The 20899-nt window shown below is 41.3% G+C and overlaps 1 protein-coding gene across 8 annotated transcripts in view; it reads right to left on the bottom strand.

The window, feature by feature from the left end:
- Positions 1 to 20899, bottom strand: part of ZNF385B (zinc finger protein 385B) — a 192661-nt gene that overhangs the window by 27980 nt on the left and 143782 nt on the right. For all 8 annotated transcript variants that reach the window (XM_081836948.1, XM_081836950.1, XM_081836949.1 and 5 more), the window contains one exon: positions 20536 to 20646. In XM_081836948.1, the coding sequence (XP_081693074.1) occupies positions 20536 to 20646 (111 nt within the window). The remainder of the gene's footprint in view (positions 1 to 20535; positions 20647 to 20899) is intronic.

The raw sequence follows: 20899 nt of genomic DNA, 5'->3' as shown, positions 1-20899 counted from the left end.
AAAAAATATTTATTTTTTCTTTCGGTAGGGAGGTATTTGAAGTAAACTGTACAATGTGTTTTCTGTATTCCTCACATTGCATTTCTGAGCACTGCTATCTATTTTGGAGCTGCTTTTAGTTTTCTAGAAGCTATAGAAAAACAAACCATGTGCTCTATGTACAGAATATTTATACTGCTTCTTTAAGATGAAGCCCAGAATGGCTCGGACTAGGATGTGAGAGAAACAGGAAATAATGCTTTAACTTTTGGATGCAAAGCCTGAGGGAGAGGTTAGGTCCACTAAGTCAGAGGCAGGGAACCATTTTGGTGGCTGTAGATTGGACAAGTGGGTGGGGCTGCCCACCTGTCCATCACTTGGTGTCAGATGATTAGGAGCTTTGATTGGAACTTCAAAGCATCCCACACAGCTAAAGCCTGCTTTCTGCAGGTATCAGGTGTGTGATCTGTGCAGGTGACCTAGGAGGCTTCAGCTGTACTGCCTTTCACCATGTATGATACTAGACAATCTATCATCATATATGATGTCGAAGGATGGGGTGAGGAGGGGTGGTTTGGAGAAAACAGCCTTAGAGACCAAATTTGAACTTCTTGTGGGCCAACTCTGGTCAGTGTGTCAGAGTTTCCCCACACCTGCACTAAGTTATTAAAAGTCCTAGGCAGTTCTGGTCAAGAAGGCAATCAGTAATCCATACATTATTCAGTTACGTTGTGTTCTGTAGGTTTAAATAAACAATTGTTGAGCTTAAGACATGCAGTGTGTGCTGCCCCCCGCTATATATGAAAACTGTGTCAACAGATGGGGCCTGCTCTGAAGCTACAGTGGTACCTTGGGACGCGAACGGGATCCATTCTAGAGCCCTGTTCGCATCCTGAACAGAACGTAAGACGCGACTGCACATCTGCGTGTTCGTGGGTCGTCGCCGTTTCCGCGCATGCACGTGACGTCATTTTGACTGCTCATGCGCGAGCGGCAAAACCCAGAAGTAATGCGCTCTGTTACTTCTGGGTCGCCGCAGAGCGCAACCCGAAAATATTTATCCTGAAGCGTATTTATCTCAAGGTATGACTGTATTTCGTTTCCAGAAGCTAAATCTTCCTGGGAGGATAGAAGGAAATATAACCCTCTTTCTTTTTTGAAAAAGGTGATTTTATTTAAAGTGTTTGGAAGATACCTTGTTGAAACCATTAAATACTGATATCAATTCTTTTGGAGGGAAATGATCCAAATGCCTGGTGGTCTAGTGGTTAGGATTCGGCGCTGTCCCCCATTTCCTTTCTCCTGTTTTCTCCAGCTTCTTTGTCAAAGGGTCGGGGATCTCTCATATTCAAACAAATGCAGTTTCTCTTGGTTCACTCATTACTTGTGAGGAAGCGGACAGGGGAAGGGTTGGGAGAGCTTGAGCCACCATCTCAGCTGCTGTTCTTATTACCTAAGTATTTTTAATTTATTTACACATACTTATTTATTCTTCCAGGTCTCCAAGAAGCTTGGGTTCACTTGCGCACGGTTTACACGACCTAGTTTCTAAGAGCTGAAGCAGCATGTGAGGACAAGGCCCATGGAAATTGAGAAGCAGATGTTTTCTGGGGTCAATAGACCTTTAAATTACCATGACTGTTTGTTAAGCTTTCAAATGGCTACACAACTTTCAAATAGATAGTGTCCCTTTAATTTTTTGGACTGTAACTATGTTTACTGCATAGCTTGTGCTGCTGAAAAGGCCCAAGGCAAAAAACAAAAGACTACGACATGATAGACAGAGGCGTACTGAAGAGAAAGGCTGATATTGACAATGGGGATGCCTGCAATATCAGTGATAACCTACTACTGGCTTTGATTCACTTCATTCCTCATCTACTGTACATGAAACCTGTTGAAAACAAACAAAGCCCAGACATATATTAAACTAGTTATAAACTCAGTTATGAAATATATCAAACACTTAACCAATGAACACCCAAGTGAGATACTTCAATGGAAAGAAAAACAACAACAACACATGAACAAAATCTTTTAAATCTGAAATCCCCACTACGAGTGAAGATGGCATTAATTCAATGATGGGTTAACAGAAGATCTTTTTATATGTTGTGTTTTCTGCAACAAATATCTCAGTCATAGTTTTAAAAAGGCTATACACAGGTTTTCGAATGTACTGGGGCATGCAGAACTAACTCCAACTACTGTCATATAGACTGATTTTCATTGGAAAATATATTGCAACACAACCTACAAAGCCCTGCTTTTTACCTATGATGGTTTCAGTTCTCCAAAGGTAACCATTATCTCAAAGTAGCCTCAGCAACTACAAGATTATATAATCATAAAATTGTAGCGTTGGAAGGAACCTTGAGACCATCTAGTCCAACCTCCTGCAATGCAGGAGTCCACTCCAAAATTTGTACTAGGGCTCAAGAGCATTAATGGGAAGTAGAACTGGGCAGCAGTTTGGTGTGTGTACTATTTTAAATTCACCAGCCTTTGGTTGTCTTTGTAAGCATCTATATACTACTACTACTTCTTCTTCTTCTTCTTCTTCTTCTTCTTCTTCTTCTTCTTCTTCTTCTTCTTCTTCTTCTTCTGCCCTATACTCGTAGATCTCAGGGCGGTTCACAACATAAAATCACAATATAAAAAACACAAAGCTTTGGGTCTGCTACTTTCTAAATTTACAGTACACAGAGATACACCATCTCACAACCTTTCGATGGGACTTTCAACAGGTGGCACCTGCAAACAGGGCCAGAGCAAGACAATTTGTTTTCCAAGGTGAAAACATTACACTTTCCCATTCCATGTACTAAAGCCAACTGGTCTTGCAGATGATTTGTACTTAAACACTGATGATAGGACAATGTCCTCCACCACACCTGAGGAAAGTAAGCTATCTTTGATGGCACAGTTAGACTGTTAGGCACACAACTTGTCACCAATCCCTGCAAACTCCCCCTTCCCTCCCAGCCACATCTGCCTCACTCTGCCTAATGTTTCGGCTGAACCTACCTACAAAATGAAATCCATAAGGTTGTGCCACACTGTGGAGTGACGACACAAAGGCATTGTAATGTTTCAGCATCTTAGAAGAACATTTGTCCTAATTCAGCAGGTTCAACAGAGATATTGATGCAAAAACAGGGCCTATATTCATTTCAGTGTTTCACTGTATTGATGGTTGTCTCTGAGTGTTGTACAAGCAGTCATCTACCTTGAAACCCCACATTCCATCTCTAGAACATATGTTTGAATGTGATGCTTTGTCTAAGCAGGAAACTCAAGAAAAAGGAAGATAGTCCAGTGTTTCCCAAACGTCCCCTCCCATGGAGCACTTAAAAATTGTTGAGGGTCTTGGAGGACCACATCATCATCATCAGTCTGTTGAGCAAGTGTAATGCACTGTGCTAAATGCTGCATGATTTTAATTGTATTTTAATTGCTTTCTAATTTCATAGATATTTTATTTTGTTGCGTTACAAACTGAATTCTATAGAATACAATAAAACACAATATAAGAAATTAAAGGCGCACTAAAATGTAATTAAAATTTAATATACATATTTAAAGCACCATCTTCTCCCTTCAACCATTGATCCACAGGCACTTGAATGACGCTCATAGACCACAATCTGGGAACCCCTGAAATAGTCCATATGAATTTAACTATATTTTGGGGGGGATAATTTTTAAAGCCATTTTTTGATTTGCAAATTTAACAGGAGAGAAGCAAAACAAAAGTACAGTATACTAAGAAATGAACAGCAAATAAAATTTCAGTGTTTTGCTCTCAGTTATTTCCTACTTAGCAATTTGAATTAGGGATTATGTGAAAGGAGCATAAGGAAACTCACTACTGAGAACCTTCTAAGAACATATTTTCAGATGCTTTTAATGGCTCGAGGCAGGCAAAAGACATTACTTTGAATTCTCTTTATGTACATATTTCTTTCTTAGTTCTGGATTGTTAAAATTACATGGTTTGTAATAGAAGTTTGGGAATTCTTTTAATGTTTTAATATGGATGCATGAAGTGCTGGGAACTTTAATTGTAGCTTTCTGTTACCTGATCTTGACAAAATTATATACCCTTTTCCCCTTACTGGCTTGCATCAATGAAGGAGCCAGATGGTAAGAGAATAAGCGTAAGGCAACTCATTACTTCGTGTGGTGATGTAATTCAGCAGTATTCTCATTGCACTCAAGGATTATCCTGCATAACAGCAGAACTAGAGCCATGTATTATATTTCAGACAATATTCTTGTTTGCTTTTCTCTCACCAACCAGCATAGCTACCCTTGCCAGATACAATGACAACAGGCACAACAACACTGCAATTATGAAAAGAGGAGCAGATGTAATGAAAAATAATTTGACCCACTCTCCCCCCCCCCGCATTTCATGACCCACCTTGTATATTGTTTGATTTGAATGCGTTTGTATTGTAGGACACAATTTTAGTTTGCTGGTTTTTGTGTGTACCGAAGAAACCAAAACATAATCTCCCTATGCAGACATAAGGACCAACTGTTGTTTGTTTTCACAAACCATGGCTAAGCATTATGTCTGAATACCTAAATCATAGTTAAGGATGGCTGCAAAAAGATCATTTATTTATTTTTCCATCTCTTCCTTCCTCCCAAAGTGGCCCAGGGCAACAAACACCAAAACAAAACAATACGATAAAAAATAAAAACAGAACATTTAAAAACATTTAAGAACATCTAGAAACATTTAAAAACAGTCTAATAACCTCACAGCTATCGTTTCAAGGTTGCCAGAAACAGTATATTTCAGCCACCAGGTATGTCTTTAAATCCCTTCTCCCATCTTAATAAAGAGTGAGACAAATGCACCTTACCTGAGAGGGCATTCCACAATAAGGTCAAAATTAACTGGGCAGCACCACATGGCAGCAGTACCAACAGAGCCTCTCCTGTTACTGGATGAGGTGGTCTTTTAGATACTTAAGCAAACTGATTAGAGTTTTCTGCACCAGCACTAACTGCCTGAACTGGGTTCAGTAGCTCACTGGCAGTCAATGCAGAACTTTCAGGACCTGTGGCACATGGTACCATTGTGATGTAATGCATTACAGGGAATTACACACACCAAATAAGGTTTGGGTGTTCTGAGCATGCTCAGCTTTGTGGCAAACTCTAACCAATCACAAGGAAACATATACATAAGGAAACAGTACACATCCTCTACACTGCGGTAAAATCAGACCAATCACAGAGAGGCAGCATTGTCTGTACCTCTGGATGCGAACGGGATCCATTCGGGAGCCCCGTTCGCATCCTGAAGCGAACGCAACCTGCGTCTGCGGATCACGATTCGCCGCTTCCGCGCATGACGTCATTTTGAGTGTCTGCGCATGCGCAAGCGGCGAAACCCAGAAGTAATGCATTCCATTACTTCAGGTCGCTGCGGAGCGCAAACCAAAAATGCTCAACCTGAAGCAACTTTAGCCCGAGGTATGACTGTACTTATGTGCCTTATAAGGAAATGGGAAGAAGGGAACTAAGCATTCTGATTGGATGGAGGATTTGAAATGGAATGTATATAAACTATATGAAAAGGCGTGCGCTCCAATGTTCTGGGCCCAGTCTTTGTGGAGCAATCCCACTGGATCAAACTTCTGTGCAGAAATAAACTCTGAACTCCCTTTTTCATGTTATTCCATGTTCACTCGTGAGATAGGGCAGGATTTCCTGCAACAATTGGGTTGCACACTCAACCTAGCAGCTGCATTAGCTGCAGCTTTTGTGATCTTCAAGGACAGGCCCACATGAACAACTGGAACCAGGCTATCCTATTCCAGAGAAGGCTGTAGCTGGCCTGTGCGGGGCTTGAGCATTTCCAGCCACAGAAAGCACTTGGTATGCCAGTGGCAAAATGGAATCCAGGAGTGTTCCCAAGACTACAATCCTGCTCCTTCAGGGGAATGCAACCTCTGACAGAACAGGTTGTCCACACAGGAACTGCCTATCCACAGTGCTTGCATCTTACCAGAATTCAGCTTCAGTTTATTGACCCCCATCCAGCCCTTCACTGCTTTCAGACGCCTGCCCAACATGGGACCCTTTGCCTGAAAGTTTTTTAGTTACTGCTCCTCTGTAACATGTGGTCTGTAATGTCTTACTACTTGAATGCATTCAGGAACTCTGTAATCTATTTTTGGGGTCTGCTTCATATTAGGATTTTTTTTTTCCTGCATGTACAAAGGCCACACATCAGATACCTCTCTATCTAGTGTGTTTGTGTATTGGGTATGAATCTTTTACGTGGACATGCCATGGACCACTTGAATGAAACACATGTGTTCAAGGACCACAGTTTGGGAACCCCTAGCATAGATCTGTTATGAACTGCCCTGAGATCTACAAATGAAGAGTGGTAGAATGGTACCTCAGTTGTCAAACGTAATCCATTCTGGAAGACTGTTCGACTTCCGAAACATTCAATAACCCAAGGTGCAATGGGTGGTCGGCAAATTCTATTGAGAAAATGGAGAAACGCGCCTCAGAAGCCATTCGACTTCCGAGGCGCATTCAAAAACAGAAGCATTTACTTCTGGGTTTTCGGCGTTTGGCTTCTGAGACCAAGGTTCCAAAAACCAAGGTTCCACTGTATACAAATTTAATGAATAAATAAATAATAGACAAAAGACAGCTGGTTGCACCAACAGGCTTAGCTTAGTATAGGACTGCTTCCTAGTTTCTTACTGTATTGGTCACTGTAGTGAAATATTAGCTTTATATGGCTCAACAGAAACATTGAAGAACCAAACTAGGAAACTACCTGAGGCGCCACAATCCCCAAGGTGCCTGCCTCAGCTACAAAAGTGCCTTGCAGAGAGCAAGCAAGCTGCCATCTTCATTTCTGGAGGAGGCAGGTACAGAAGCAGGTTAGCAGCTCCTTGGCAGTTTTGATATTCCCTCCGTTCCAAGGGACAGGATTGAGAGCATTCCCCCCCCCCCCATCTCTACCAGCTGCCTGAGGGCAAAGTCATAGTTGTGAAGGAAAGGAAACAGAGAAGTGACAGACATTTGTAAAAAATTAAAATAAGAGAACAGTCATCCCGGTTAACTCTTGCGTGTTTAAGGTGCTGTTGTCATATTGATCTACACTGGCTCCCAGTACGTTTCCGAGCACAATTCAGTGTGTTGGTGTTGACCTTTAAAGCCCTAAACAGCCTCAGTCCTGTCCACCTGAAGGAGCAACTGTACCCCCGTTGTCCAGCCTGGATACTGAGGTCCAGCTCCGAGGGCCTTCTGGCGCTTCCCTCACTATGCGAAGTGAAGTTACAGGGAACCAGGCAGAGGGCCTTCTTGGTAGTGGCATCCACCCTGTAGAATGCCTCCCCATCAAATGTCAAACAGATAAACTGCTATTTGACTTTTAGAAGACATCTGAAAGTAGCCCTGTTCAGGGAAGTTTTTAATGCCTGATGTTTTATTGTGTTTTTAATATTTTGTTGGGCAACCCAGTCAGATGGGAGGCATATAAATATTATTATTATTATTATTATTATTATTATTATTATTATTATTACTACTACTACATCAACACATGGGAATGGGCAGCATTTTGGGTTAACCACGGCAGTAAACACCACCAGCACTACCTTGAGTCATACCCGTCTAAATAAGCTGTGTGTCTCACTCGACTAACGTTAGAGACGGCCTGCTTCATAATGATACACTGCACTAAGTTGGACTTTTATTCCCACTCATTTAAAATATAGAATCATAATTATAAAAATTATATGTATGGAGCCTGGTGCTTGCCTTCCTTAGTTGTAACAAGGTTGGGTAATGGCATGCAAATTAGCCAGTTGCCACCCACTGCTCTTCAAATATAAGCTCCATAAAATATATACCTGTTATTCCTTTGATTAATCTGGCCTTTTAGATGCACTCAAAACTTCTGGATGAGGTGGCGGGGATGGGGGTGGGGAACGAGGCATGAAAGCGTTATGATTTGGGGGAAGCAGTCTATTCTCATATGTGTAAATATTTTAGATTTGGTCTTAATGAGCAGCAGCTATTTCTTTTGAAGATGTTCTGTATGGAGAAATGAAAATCTCCTAGCTTCACAACTTTACTTAAAACTAGAGGCTGGAGAAATAATGTTAAAGAGACAACCCACAGATTACAAAATCCAGTGATGGAGCCATTGCTGCAAGTGATTAGTTAGGATGGATAGCTATGAAACAGAAAGTACAAATATGCAATACAGGCATATAGATTGACTACCAATTTGCAAAAAAGAGAGAGCGAGAGCTGGAGAACATTAATCCACACCAATTGATCTCCATTAACAGATCTCCAGTAAATTTCTCGCTGGATTTGGGCTCATTTGAGGCTTATCTGAAATAGCATATAAAGTTCCTATTAGGAAATGTTTAACTGGTCTAATAAATAAGGTAGAGTTCCTTTTCCAGTTTTTCTAAAAATCATTACAATACTTCCAAAGTATTGGTAATGTCTTTTAAATTGCAGCATTATAGTAACCACTCAGAAATATTACACTGATAAGCAAATTACCGTATTTTTCCATGTATAAGACTAGGTTTTTTTCCTTAAAAATAATGTCAACAATTATGGGGTGTCTTATACATGGATAGTGACTCCCCCATTTTCTTAAATCTGAGTCCCCCAAAATAGGAGCATCTTATAGATGGAAAGATATGGTAACTTATTTTAAATCACTATGGCTAGGAGAAATCCAGTCAGATGAGCAGTGGAACTCTTTGTTATTCAATCCTTGAACAGAACAACACCAAAGGATAATATTAAGAAGGAAGCACTGCCTTTGATTTTATGTTTGTGTCAAAGGATTATTCTGTTTGTCATTCTTTATGCTGTGTTTGTGATATACTGGTTCTTTGAGTTAATTATATAAATAATTATACAAATAAAGACTAATTGCTCAGAGAAACTTACCATCATTAGAAGCCGCTAAAAATGTATACATTCACATTAATGCTAAACATATGGAGCATGTACAGTTAATTGGAATATATAGTTATGGGGATGAAAAAAACTGAGTCAAATTCACTACTCTGAGGCCAAATCCTCAAAAACAAAGTTGTTAACAGATTAGTCCATATCAACTAAATGCATGACCAGCCCTAGGTGTGCATTCTACACATACAGTGTTTGAAATTCCTCGCAGTTCCAGAAATGGAAATGAAAAAGTAACAATCAAATGCACGAAAAAGTAAAATGAATAAAAAAGTAACAGTTCCAAAGATAATAGCAGGGCTTTTTGAAATCTTGTTAACCTTTAGTTTATGATACCTGTAGTCTACACAAAGCTTAGAGATTGCTTACTGAAACCCCCAACACTGTGAGCACTAAATATCAAACAGTGTTAAAAATAAATTTTAAAAATCACAAGCTTCCCCAAGTGTTTTATTACAGTTGTATGTGTGAATCAATCATTCTTTCGCATTATAATAGCACTTCTATTTACTTCTAAAGACCACACATTACTGAAAGCTATGGAATGGGAGAGTATTTCACTCTTGCCAAAGCTAACTTTGAAAATGTAAAAAAGAGACTGAAATTTGTCCTAAACATATTCAGATCAATCCAGCAATAGTGGTCCATGAACAGAAACAAACTGTGAATATTGTGAGTCTGTCTACTATAATTTTAACAGTGCAAAACTCTGTTTTTGGAACTAACGAAGCTCCTAGTTTGTTTACATGTCGTTCTCCTGATTACCTCCAGGAGCAAGTTAATATGGTTGCCTGGCCCACGTTTTTCTGCATTTAAATACAACAACAACAACAACAACAACTTATTACTTATACCCTGCCTATCCAGCTGGGTTCTCCCAGTCACCCTGGGCGGCTCCCAACATTAAACATAAAACATTAAACATTAAAAACTTCCCTAAAAAGGGCTGCCTTCAGATGTCTTCTATAAGTCAGAAAGTTGTTTATTTCCTTGACATCTGATGGGAGGATGTTCCACATGGTGGGTGCCATTACCAAGAAAGCCCTATTAAGCTTACTAAGGAGAAGTAGGACTGAATGTTGTTACCAAGGCAGGACCTGCTTTGACTTGCCATCTGAAGATGATGGATGGATAGATAGATAGATAGATAGATAGATAGATAGATAGATAGATACCGGTAGATAGACAGACAGACCCACCCACCCACCCAAGTGAAACTAATGCAAAGCTTTCCTTACAATATTCTAAAATGCAACAGTTTCCTCTCCTCCTCAAATTATCAGTGCTTTTTGCATTTCGTTTACCGTATTTTTAAAAAAATTAATGCAAAACAGGGTATCACTGAAAATGACACAGAGACAGGAGAAACATAGATCAACCCTTTACTAATAACCATTAAATTGATTCAAATGGAAAACTAAGAACTTTGGTTAAAAGCTTTGTTAAATAGCCTCTGTTGAAGAGAACTTTCTGCACATTATGCCCCAGCAGCCTGTAATCATGTAATATTTCTGTCATGTTGGAGCTGAAGTGTTCATCATTTTGTCAGTTCTGTCTGCAAAGAAGAGAATTACCTTCACAGGCTCCCTGAGATTTATGCTTTTAATTACCACCTATCTGCTTCAATACCCTCCAAACTTAAAGAATCAATATAAATAGTCTTATTTAGACAGGGGTGGGGAATGCTTGACAAAAATTCCAGCTATACTTTTTTTGGTGGATTTCCACTTGGTGTTATTGATTCCTTCTACATCTTTTGTATCCGCTAGCAATTCATCTGTTTTTAAATGTGGTCCTCGCCTTTAGAAATAGTACAGGCCAGGAGCATGCATAAAATAACAATAAATGGCAGCTGGAAATTTGCAGAAGTTACTGGTTACCAAACCAATGGATTCAAATTACAAGAAAGGAGATTCCGACTAAACATGACGGTAAAAGACTGTTCTACAGCAGAATGAGCTGGTGGACTCTCCATCATTGGAAGTTTTTAAGAAGAGGTTGGGGGGCCACCTGTATGAAATTCTTTAGCTGTGATACCTGCATTGCAAGATGACCCTTGGTCCCTATCAACCCTACCATTATGGGGTTGTTTTTATAATCCTAATTCGTGTTTAAGTACTTTCTTTGGGGTGTTTCCACTTCAGCATTTAAGACCACTTTGTCAGTTCTCAAAAAATAAGGCCACTTTATCATCATTACGTCTTTTAAAGTGTTTACCCCACTATTGTAGGAATGGGGAAGCTGTGTTCCTCCAGATGTTGTTGAGCTCTGGATCCTATCATCCCTGCTCTCATTTCCTTTCTTGTGTTCCCTTTTAGATTGTGAGTATATTTGGATTGTAATATCCCTTGGGGCAGGGACCTTTGTAAAACTTCAGGTCCATAGATGTTGAAACAATAATAAGCTACCTGGATCTAGCCAGTATTTGAGCATAGCTCCGTTTCTTGTGCATTTACTAACAGATAGTGGGGTTCTGTAGGCTTTGAGTTCACCCCTCAAGTGTTTAAGAGTGGGCAGGAAGGGGCAGTGAATCACGGCCTCCCCTGTCTTCATTTTCCGTGCCAACAATGCCAGCTATCAACTTGGTGGATGTATGCATAGAGATCCACAGTAGGATTTGCAGATTGGAAAAGCTGTATTTTAGATACTTGACATTATAGAGCTGTTTCAGGGACATTCTGCCTAAGACAGAACAGCTGCCGTAGAGGATAGCTGTCACATGGCAGATGGTGGTAAAGCTGTACACTCTTGAAACTGAGCTATTTGGGATTCTTTTCTCCGTGCTCTGTTACTGTTGACCTGCTCTGTTACTTAACACAGAAAGGGAAAAGGATAGAAAAAAGGCTTTGTTGTTGCTGCCACTGTTTAGGAAAAAAAAGTCAATTGAAACACCAAAAGACCAAATACACTGTTTAATTAATTGACCGTTATCTATGCATACAAATGTCATAATTATCACAAAACTGGAGAGAAGCAAAAGGCAAACTTGGTGTGAAAGGTAGTGTAATGTTTAAGAGGCTTGCTATGTTTTGAAGGGAAGCTCTATGGAAGGTTCAAGTCAGAAGGTACAGACTACAGGTGAGAGTTGAATGTGAGGCAGTGCTATTTTTCTAGAAAAAGAGGTGAGCTCACCACGAACTTCTCCTTTGTTCTCTTATAATGGCAATGACGCCTACATGAGAAGGGCTGGAACTGAGCTCCGGTGAGCTCCAGCTGAAAAAAAGCCAGGTCAAAACTATCCCACCAAGAGTTAAGTAAATGAAACAACATGGTGTTGAAGGAACCTGACCTCTTGTCTCCAGTGGTGTATCTGAGAGAACACCACACACAGTGGTTTCAGTGCCAAAACTAGGATCTGGGAGATGAGGGTTCAAATCCCCACTCAGCCGTTCATCTAGGGGATGTTGCTGTCTCTCAGTCTAACCTTTCTTATGAGGGTTGTGATGAGGATAAAATGGAAAGGGAGAGAACCATGTATGCCACCTTGAGCTCCTTGGAGGAAAGGTAGGATATAAATGTAGCAAGCAAATAAATACAGTCAAACCTCGGTTGTTGAATGTAATCCGTTCCGGAAGCCGGTTTGGCTTCCAAAAGGTTTGACAACCAAGGCGCGGCTTCCAATTGGTTGCAAGAGCTTCCTGCACTCAAGCGGAAGCCGCGTCAGACGTTTGGCTTCCGAAAAACGTTCAAAAACTGGAGCATTTACTTCCGGGTTTTTGGTGTTTGGGAGTCGAATCGTTCGAAAATGGAGCTGTTCAGGAGTTGAGGTTTGATTGTAATGCTCTCCGAAAAGGGACTCCTTCTCAAATCCACTTATACAAAGGGTTAAATTTTGGCCTTGCTCCCTGAGTATCAATACAAGCCTCTTTGAACCAATGGCTAATCTGCAGTGATGTCAAGAAGTCTTTGCAAATATTCATAGCAGCTTAGCAGATAAAGGACTCGGCAAAGCATGGCCTATCGCTCAATATCCAAAAAGCCAAAGTGCTGCAACAACAAGCACAAAACAACCCCTATGCAGCACCACAAATCCAACTTAATGGTGTAACGTTGGAAAATATTTATCACTTTTCCTACCTGGGCAGTTATGGTACCATAAGGGCCAACATTGATGCCAAAATCCAGCATTGCCTGAGATCTGTGAGCGCAGCTTTCTGCTGATTGACGCACAGAGTGTTTGAGGACCGGGACATTTGCAGGGAAACCAAAATACTTGTTTACAAAGCTATTGTACTACCAACTATTGTACTACCATGTGAAACATGGATCACTTTTAAACACCATCTCCAACTCGTCAAAAGATTCCATCAATGGTTTCTCCAAAAAAAAAATTACACTTCACTTGGGAAGATAGGTGAACTAATGCCAGTGTACTAGAAGAAGCAAAGATCACCAGTGTTGAAGCAATGACTCTTCAACACCAACTTCGTTGGACTGGTTATGTTGTTCGGATGCCTGATTATCATCTTCCAAAGCAACTACTCTATTCCCAACTTAAGAATGGAAAGTGAAATACCAGTGGACAACGAAAGTGGCTTAAAGACACTCTCAAGGCAAATCTTCTTTAAAAAAATGCATAAACACTGATAACTGGGAGAAACTGGCTTACGAGCGCTCCAACTGGAGAACATCCTTCATGGACTTTTAAGAAGCATGAATTCAGGGTGAAAAGGAGAAACGTGCTAAGAGGAAGGAACGTTTGGCAAACCCTCACCGTGATCAACTCCCGCCTGGAAACCTATGTCTCCACTGTGGAAAGACGCGTCAACTCAGAATTGGCCTCCACAGTCACTTATGGACTCACTGTTAAGACTGTGTTCATGGAAGACAATCTTACTCGGCTACGAGTGATCGCCAAAGAAAAAGAAGAAGAAATATTGTCAGGGCAACTGAATAGAAAGACAGAGGCAATGGGGCTGTAGAGCCTGAAGCTAAGTGAAAGAATCCCAGAAGCATGCGGTGGAAGAAGATTGGAATAAATTTAAAGTTTATTTACAGAAACATTGTAAAATTAAGGAATGTTAGAAGGAGGCTGGAATGAAGTTATGTGGCTTTAGCAGAAATATTATAAAGGATTAAGTAAAAATAGATTCTTAATGGATGAAAGGAGGAAAGGTAAAGTTACATTATATTAAGATAAATTATAGGATAAAAATTGGGAAAGATGGAAAGGATTTGCTGAAATAGCTAACCAAACTAGAATACAAAAAAGGGAGGTGCGAGGAGGTCAAGGAAACAAGTAAATGAGAGATAAGTTATGGGAAGGTTCGTTGTGTTTTTTAATTGTTTCTATTTTTCTGTTTTTTATAAAAAAAATTTCTATTCTCTTCTTTCTTTATTGTGATTGTGAAGTTTTTGTTTAACTTGGAATTATCTCTTTCTTTTTTGTAACATGTGAAACTTTAATAAATATTATTTTTTTTAAAAAAACAGAAGCATGATGGGCTGTGGCCACATTTTAATGGAAAAGTTTTTGTGCCTCCAACAGCAGAGATGAAAGGAAGTATCATTTTCATACTCCACAAAAAGGAGGATTTGTTTGGCAATCTTTGGGGAGCATGCAAACAAGGGTAGCAGTGTTTGCTAGTTAAAACTAGTTTTCTTTGTTTTTGTCCGTCCCCACCCCCTCTGTGTGTAAGAGCACTCCATAATGTGGGCCCTCACCTTCAGTCTGAAGCAGACAAGCTTACCCCTTGCATTTCTCTAGTACCTCACAGTGTCTACATGTTTACATGTGATCCTCTCCAGTGCACAGCTTTCTTGACAAAGCACAGATTTATATCCTTAATCCAGACCACAATGGACTCTAGTGGCACAACTGCACCGTAGAAACAAGCAGCCTTGAGCACTTGGTGCCACTGTAGTTTTAGAACTGCAGATCTGTGATATGCAAAGAAACAGAAACTTGAGCAGGCAGAAGGATATCCCTGCATTTGTTTATCCACGTTCGAAAGACTTGGTTTAAGGGTAACTGACACCAAATCAATTCAATCAGCTGTAAGTGATACAAATAAGAACGGCAACGTTCACTTTTCAAAGCGGCATACTAAAATAAGGTATGCTTGAGAGAGAATACACAACACTAACATACAGGCATTTATTGAAGTATTAGCGATCAGTGCAAACTGCATATTAAAAAAAAATGAACACCTGTGTAACTTTTAACTAGTTCTAAAATCTGAACTTTCATGTGTGCATATGGCAAATAGCAAAATTCCTGCGTCCATTCCTGGAAGTCTCCACAAGCAGATGTACTTGCAAGTAGGGTTTGTGTGATTTCAACTGTGTATGCAGTTGAAAGAATTGTATGTGAAAGTAAGAAAAAGGAGGACTTTTCACCTTGATGTTTGTTTTATTCTAAAGGCTTTTGGATCTTTTGTTGAAAGCCATTCTGTAAATGGCTACTTGAGAAGTAGCAACCTCTGTGCCTACAATTGCTTATACAGCATAATTCTTCCCAGTATCACGCACTCTTGGGACATGAATAAGCATATCCAGTCTTATCCTCAAGGAGAAGGGGACGACAGAGGACAAGAGGGTTGGACAGTGTTCTCAAAGTTACCAACATTAGTCTGATCAAACTGCGGGAGGCAGTGGAAGACAGGAGTGCCTGGCATACTCTGGTCCATGGGGTCACGAAGTGTCGGACACGACTAAACGACTAAACGACAACGTCTTCTCCTTTCCTGAACTTCCTTTGTACATGGTATCGTCTGGGCTGGCCAAAGAGAATTTGCCGTTTCAGGTGGAGTAGCAAATGGCACCCCTTTCTCCAAGTCAAGGCGCATGGTGCTAAGCATTTTTTCTGGCAACCGATGTGGAAAATCCCACAAGCATCTCTCTACAGTAGTAAAAATGCAGCAATAATTAATTAATTAAATCACTAAACAGTATGCTGCCTTTCATGACACCCACAATCTATTACTCTCCCTAATGGTAGAGACAGCCCTCTCACACTTCTTAATATATTGATAATAGTGTTATTTCCACTCCCCCCCCCAAAAAAGACAAGACAGAATGGCTGAAATTACTGATAATTGCCCCTAATCTTTGTGCACTGATCTTTCCAGAGGAAACTGCTCACAAAGTCTCAAAGAAACAAAGAGGTTAGCAGCTGAGTAAATTAAGAGCTCTTTTGGAATAGCGAGTTAAGGCTGAATGATTTCCATTTCCATCTTCTCTAAGAGTTCCATAAATCTGCATCAGTGGATGAGTAAATGGGAGTGTTTGGATTCAAAAAAACAAAACCCAGAAAGGTGGGCAGGTATTTAGAGCATTCCAAGAGGGGGAAACTTGCAAGTCGAGTAGTCAGGTACAGTTGAAACCATCATAAAGGTGGGTTCTTTAGAGACATGAACCCACATATTGTCTTATCACAAGCCATTTGAGTTACTGGCAGTATTATAAAGTTATCAGCACCAAAACTCACTCAGTAAAAAGTCATGCATCTCAGCATGCACAAAGTGGTTTATCATGGTGCAGTGTGGCAGAAGTCCAGAAGAGGGAGTCCTTGACCTCACAGGTGAAAAGGAGAGAATAAAGATGCAAAGGGAATTGTGTCCTGGTGCTTGAAGCAATAATACTGAGCAATGAGAGACTCAAAGAGAGAATGCCTTACTTAAAATCTCATGAATTCATGGCAGAGCCATGATTTGAACTGGGAAAGTCCTGGATCACACAAAGAGCATGCAGCTGGTAGATATGTCACTTATCGGCAAGGAAAGAAGTATCACACTTCGTTGTTGTAGAACCAAAAATTGGGGGTTGGTGTTTTCTGCTCTCTTTTCCAAAAGCCAAAAGTTAAAGATAGAGATAATCATTAAATTAACAAGAAACTACCAGTGGGAGTGGTGGGCAGGGAGTTTAAAGGACACAATTAGAAGAAAGGCAGAGGAGATTAATGTAGCCTGAGCTGGTTCTGAACTTGGCTTGGAGTGGGAAGACTAATAAATGGCCTCAGAGAACAGAGCTGCCAAACGTGATAAACCACATCTTTAGCATGCTTTCTTCGAGGTGAATTGTTGAGCCAGCCCCACGGCAGCAAGGAAGGTAAATGAGAGAAGAGCCACATGCAGTTCCTGAACAGCATTGTAAAGAATTCAGGACTTTAACATGACGTAGCTGCTGTTCTTGCTGAAGTGTTTGGAGAGGCAGTTATAAGAAGCAGCAAGGGTGTGTAAATGGCTAGAAGAGAAATAACCAGTGTGCATTGCAGCGGGTCAGACTAAATGACCCTTGGGGACCATGCCAACTCTACAAATCCAAAATGCTCCTTGTTGTGGACTCTTATCGGCTCCAGCCAGCGTGGCCAATGGTCAAGGATATTGGGAGTTGTAGTCCAACAAACACCTGGTAGAGGGCACCATATAGTCTGCTGCATATTGGCTGCTAGCCTTGAGCAACGATGTGAGGCTCAGGCATGGACATGTTGAAATTCCTGCTGAGCTCTGACGCTCACAGGCAGATGGGAAAGTCACCCTCTCTTCAACCCCACCTACTCTGCAGGGTTGTTGTGAGGCTCAAACTACTTTGTGAAAACTGGATGGAAGATTGGAAACTAAGCTAACAAATAAATAAGCTAAAGCGAACGTTGCAAGCCCTTAACTTTGATTTCAAAATGTCACACGCTTGCTCTTTATGTTATATGTCATGCCTGTGCTAATGACAGCAAAGCAGCATCAACAGCAATCTTCAGTAATATGCGTAATAATGTTTTAAATGTGTTGCACATGATAATTAGTTGCCTTGAGGTTAACTACTGAAGGGAAATGTTAATCAGATGTAAACTTATAATTGGCATTCATTTCATGTGCTTTTTGAAAGGAGGACTATTTGAGTAGGATCGATTGTTTGATCTGGGTTCTCTTACGCAGAACCTTCACAGAAACTGAAGTCACCACGATGTGTGTGTGTGTGTGTGTGTGTGTGTGTGTGTGCATTACATGCATATTGACTGAAATTATTTGGTAGAGTACGTTGAAGCTGCAATCTTACATACAATTTCAAGACACACTGAACACAATCTGACATTTACTTCTGATTTTATGCATAGGATCGCACTGCCCAGGTTGTATTTATATGAACAAAGAAAATAAGGTTATAATTCAACACAAAGAAAACAAATGATGTCTGTTGAAAAGGGATTGTAATTATCCCTGCCCCCTAATTCTAATTGTTTTGAGTTGTTCTAGTGAAATGTTTTAAGCCTCCGAAATAAACACAAAAAACTGTTCAAAAAACTGAGGACAAACTTAGAAGTCCTTAAAACAGAAGCACTGCCTTCAAGTTTTAGCTCTGCCTAGAATCCATGTCTTCTAGCCAGGAGGCTCTGCTCCCTGATCCCAGATGCGTGATGCCTGCTTAGGTTATCCACTGGTGAGGGGAAAACTATTCCACAGACACTCACAGGCTCTCAAATGTCTCCAGCGTTTGTCCAGCCCTGCTCATATTAAGCCCAAGTCTGTATTATTATTATTTCCATCATCATCATTATTTCCATTATTGTTATTTTCATTATTATTTCCAACGGTCAAGTAAAATACCAAAGGCATGGCAGCACACCAGCACATATGTGCATCTGTCCCTATTCAGAACAAATATTCGACGTACTAACAGCAAACTCATAAGAATCAGAGAATTGTAAAGTTGGAAGGGACCACAAGGCTCCTCTAGTCCAACCCCCTGCAGTGCAGGTATCTCAACATGCGGTTTCCCATCCAATTGGAAAGCATACCGGACCCTGCTTAGCTTTTACAAATGTGCTAGCAGTTTTACTGCTGCACCACTAGGGGTTGTTCCCTGGCCCAATGGTCTGCCCTTACGCAGCCAAAGGGATGCCACTCGGGGGAGAACAGAACACCAGGAGGGAGGGCAAATGTAACAAAGCGTTCTGGAAGAAGAAAAAGAAGAAGAAAAAGAAGAAGAAGAAGAAGAAGAAGAAGAAGAAGAAGAAGAAGAAGAGGAGGAGGAGGAGGAGGAGGAGGAGGAGGAGTAGTTTGGATTTGATATCCCACTTTATCACTACCTGAAGGAGTCTCAAAGCTGCTAACATTCTTCTTTCCCTTCCTCCCCCACAACACTCTGTGAGGTGAGTGGGGCTGAGAGACTTCAAAGAAGTGTGACTAGCCCAAGGTCACCCAGCAGCTGCATGTGGAGGAGTGGAGACGCGAACCTGGTTCACCAGATTACAAGTCCACTGCTCTTAACCATTACACCACACTGGCTCTAGGTGTGGCTGGCCTAAAACGCAGAACAGGAACACAACCCACAACCACACAGTGGCGTCGCAACGGGAGGGCGGTGCTGTGTCTGGGAGGTGACAAGAAGGCACCCCATGAGGGCTCGCAGCGGTGTGAGCAGCCATTGTGCCGCCACAGCCGCATGTGGAGAATCATCCGTTCACGGCTTAAGCTCCGAGCAGAGGACCCTGGCGCCGGTGGCAAACTGCTATATACAGTGCATGTGCAGCGTCACAGGCGTGCACTGTATGTAACGATGCCGCACTTGCGCTGTACATAGCGGTTTGCCACTGGCGCCGCTTGAGCGCCATACGAATGGCGGTGGGATCCCTCCATTGCCGCTACAGCCACATGTAGAGGAACCTCCGTTTGCAGCTGCAGCCATGAGCAGAGGATCCCGGCACCGTCCATACGGCGCTGGAGTGCTGCCGCCGCCAAACCGCTATGTATAGCGCATGTGCGGTGTTGCTACATACGACGCATGCGTCGTACGTAGTGATGCTGCACGTGCGCCCTACGTAGCGACGCCCCACCCCGGGTGTCACAACACCTTCGTTCGCCCCTGTAACCACATCCCCACCCAATGCTCACTAACCCACTTTTAGACAGTTTACTTTCCTTTGAGGTTAGTTAAAAAGGGATGTTAGTCGATAAGAGTTGTAAGCAGGAATGTGCATGTGCAGTGTAAGGGACTAGCCTTCTTAGAGACATGCCAGACTTCTTCCCTGAAGCTATAGGTTCCCATAAACAAAATATCCTTTCCTAACCTATGAGGGAAAGCATGTGGGCAGAATATTGCCTAATCACTCACTTAAAAGGGAAACCGGGCTGCTCCCACCTTCCAGTCTCACTCACCGAGGAATACACAAAGGCGGTAGGGAAACTGGCAAGCCCTTATTTTTAAAGTTCATAAAAGTATATTTTATCAATATTTAATACAGCAGAATAACATTAAACTTTCAAGTCTACCTGTATTTATGTTCTATCTGCTCTGCAATGATTCCCCTGCCCCTCACCAAAACAGTTTTGGCTACAGGCTCGTCGTATAGGATGAAAATAGCAGGGGAAACGCACACTGCATTTGTCCGTCCCTGCTTATTAAACATGAAACGTTAACCTGCCGGTTGCCCATGCAATCTGATAAATCTAACAACTAGCAGATACTAGAAGGCATCGCATCAAGCAGTTGAATAAATTCAAAGATTCACTTCAGAGCGGTGAGATTTGCCCCCCCCCCCACGTACTGGTATGATGAACATGTTAAAAAAATTATTCCGAGCACATGGAAGCAGCAGTATGAAAGAAGACACACAGAGCTGATGATACTCACGTCAGAGTTAAAGCGAAGTTGACAGACATTACAAGAAATGACTTGTTTCTTCTTTGTGGGGAGCGACACACCAAATGTGTGGTTTATGACTGCTTTTTGCACCGGATCCATCTGAAGAGAGCAGATAAAAAATAAAATAAAATATCCAAGTTACAGTTTCACACGACGTGCAGCAAAGAAAATGAAAAGCTGAAAATTAGACCCATTCCCGGAAAAAAAACCTTGCTCTTAAGAGGAGCGAACAGGATTCCAAATCGAACAGAAACAAATGAACAATTAAGTGACTATGGGAAGCAGTTTGTAAAATGGACAAATATTGTAGAATGCCAAATGCGGACCACTGTAAAGGGACTTCGGTTTCTTT

The sequence above is a fragment of the Podarcis erhardii genome (assembly GCF_964252035.2).
Source record: "Podarcis erhardii genome assembly, chromosome: 1".
NCBI classification, from domain to species: Eukaryota; Metazoa; Chordata; class Lepidosauria; order Squamata; family Lacertidae; genus Podarcis; species Podarcis erhardii.
Note: the sequence above shows the minus strand (reverse complement) of the source record. Positions and strands in the feature narration are given on the sequence as shown.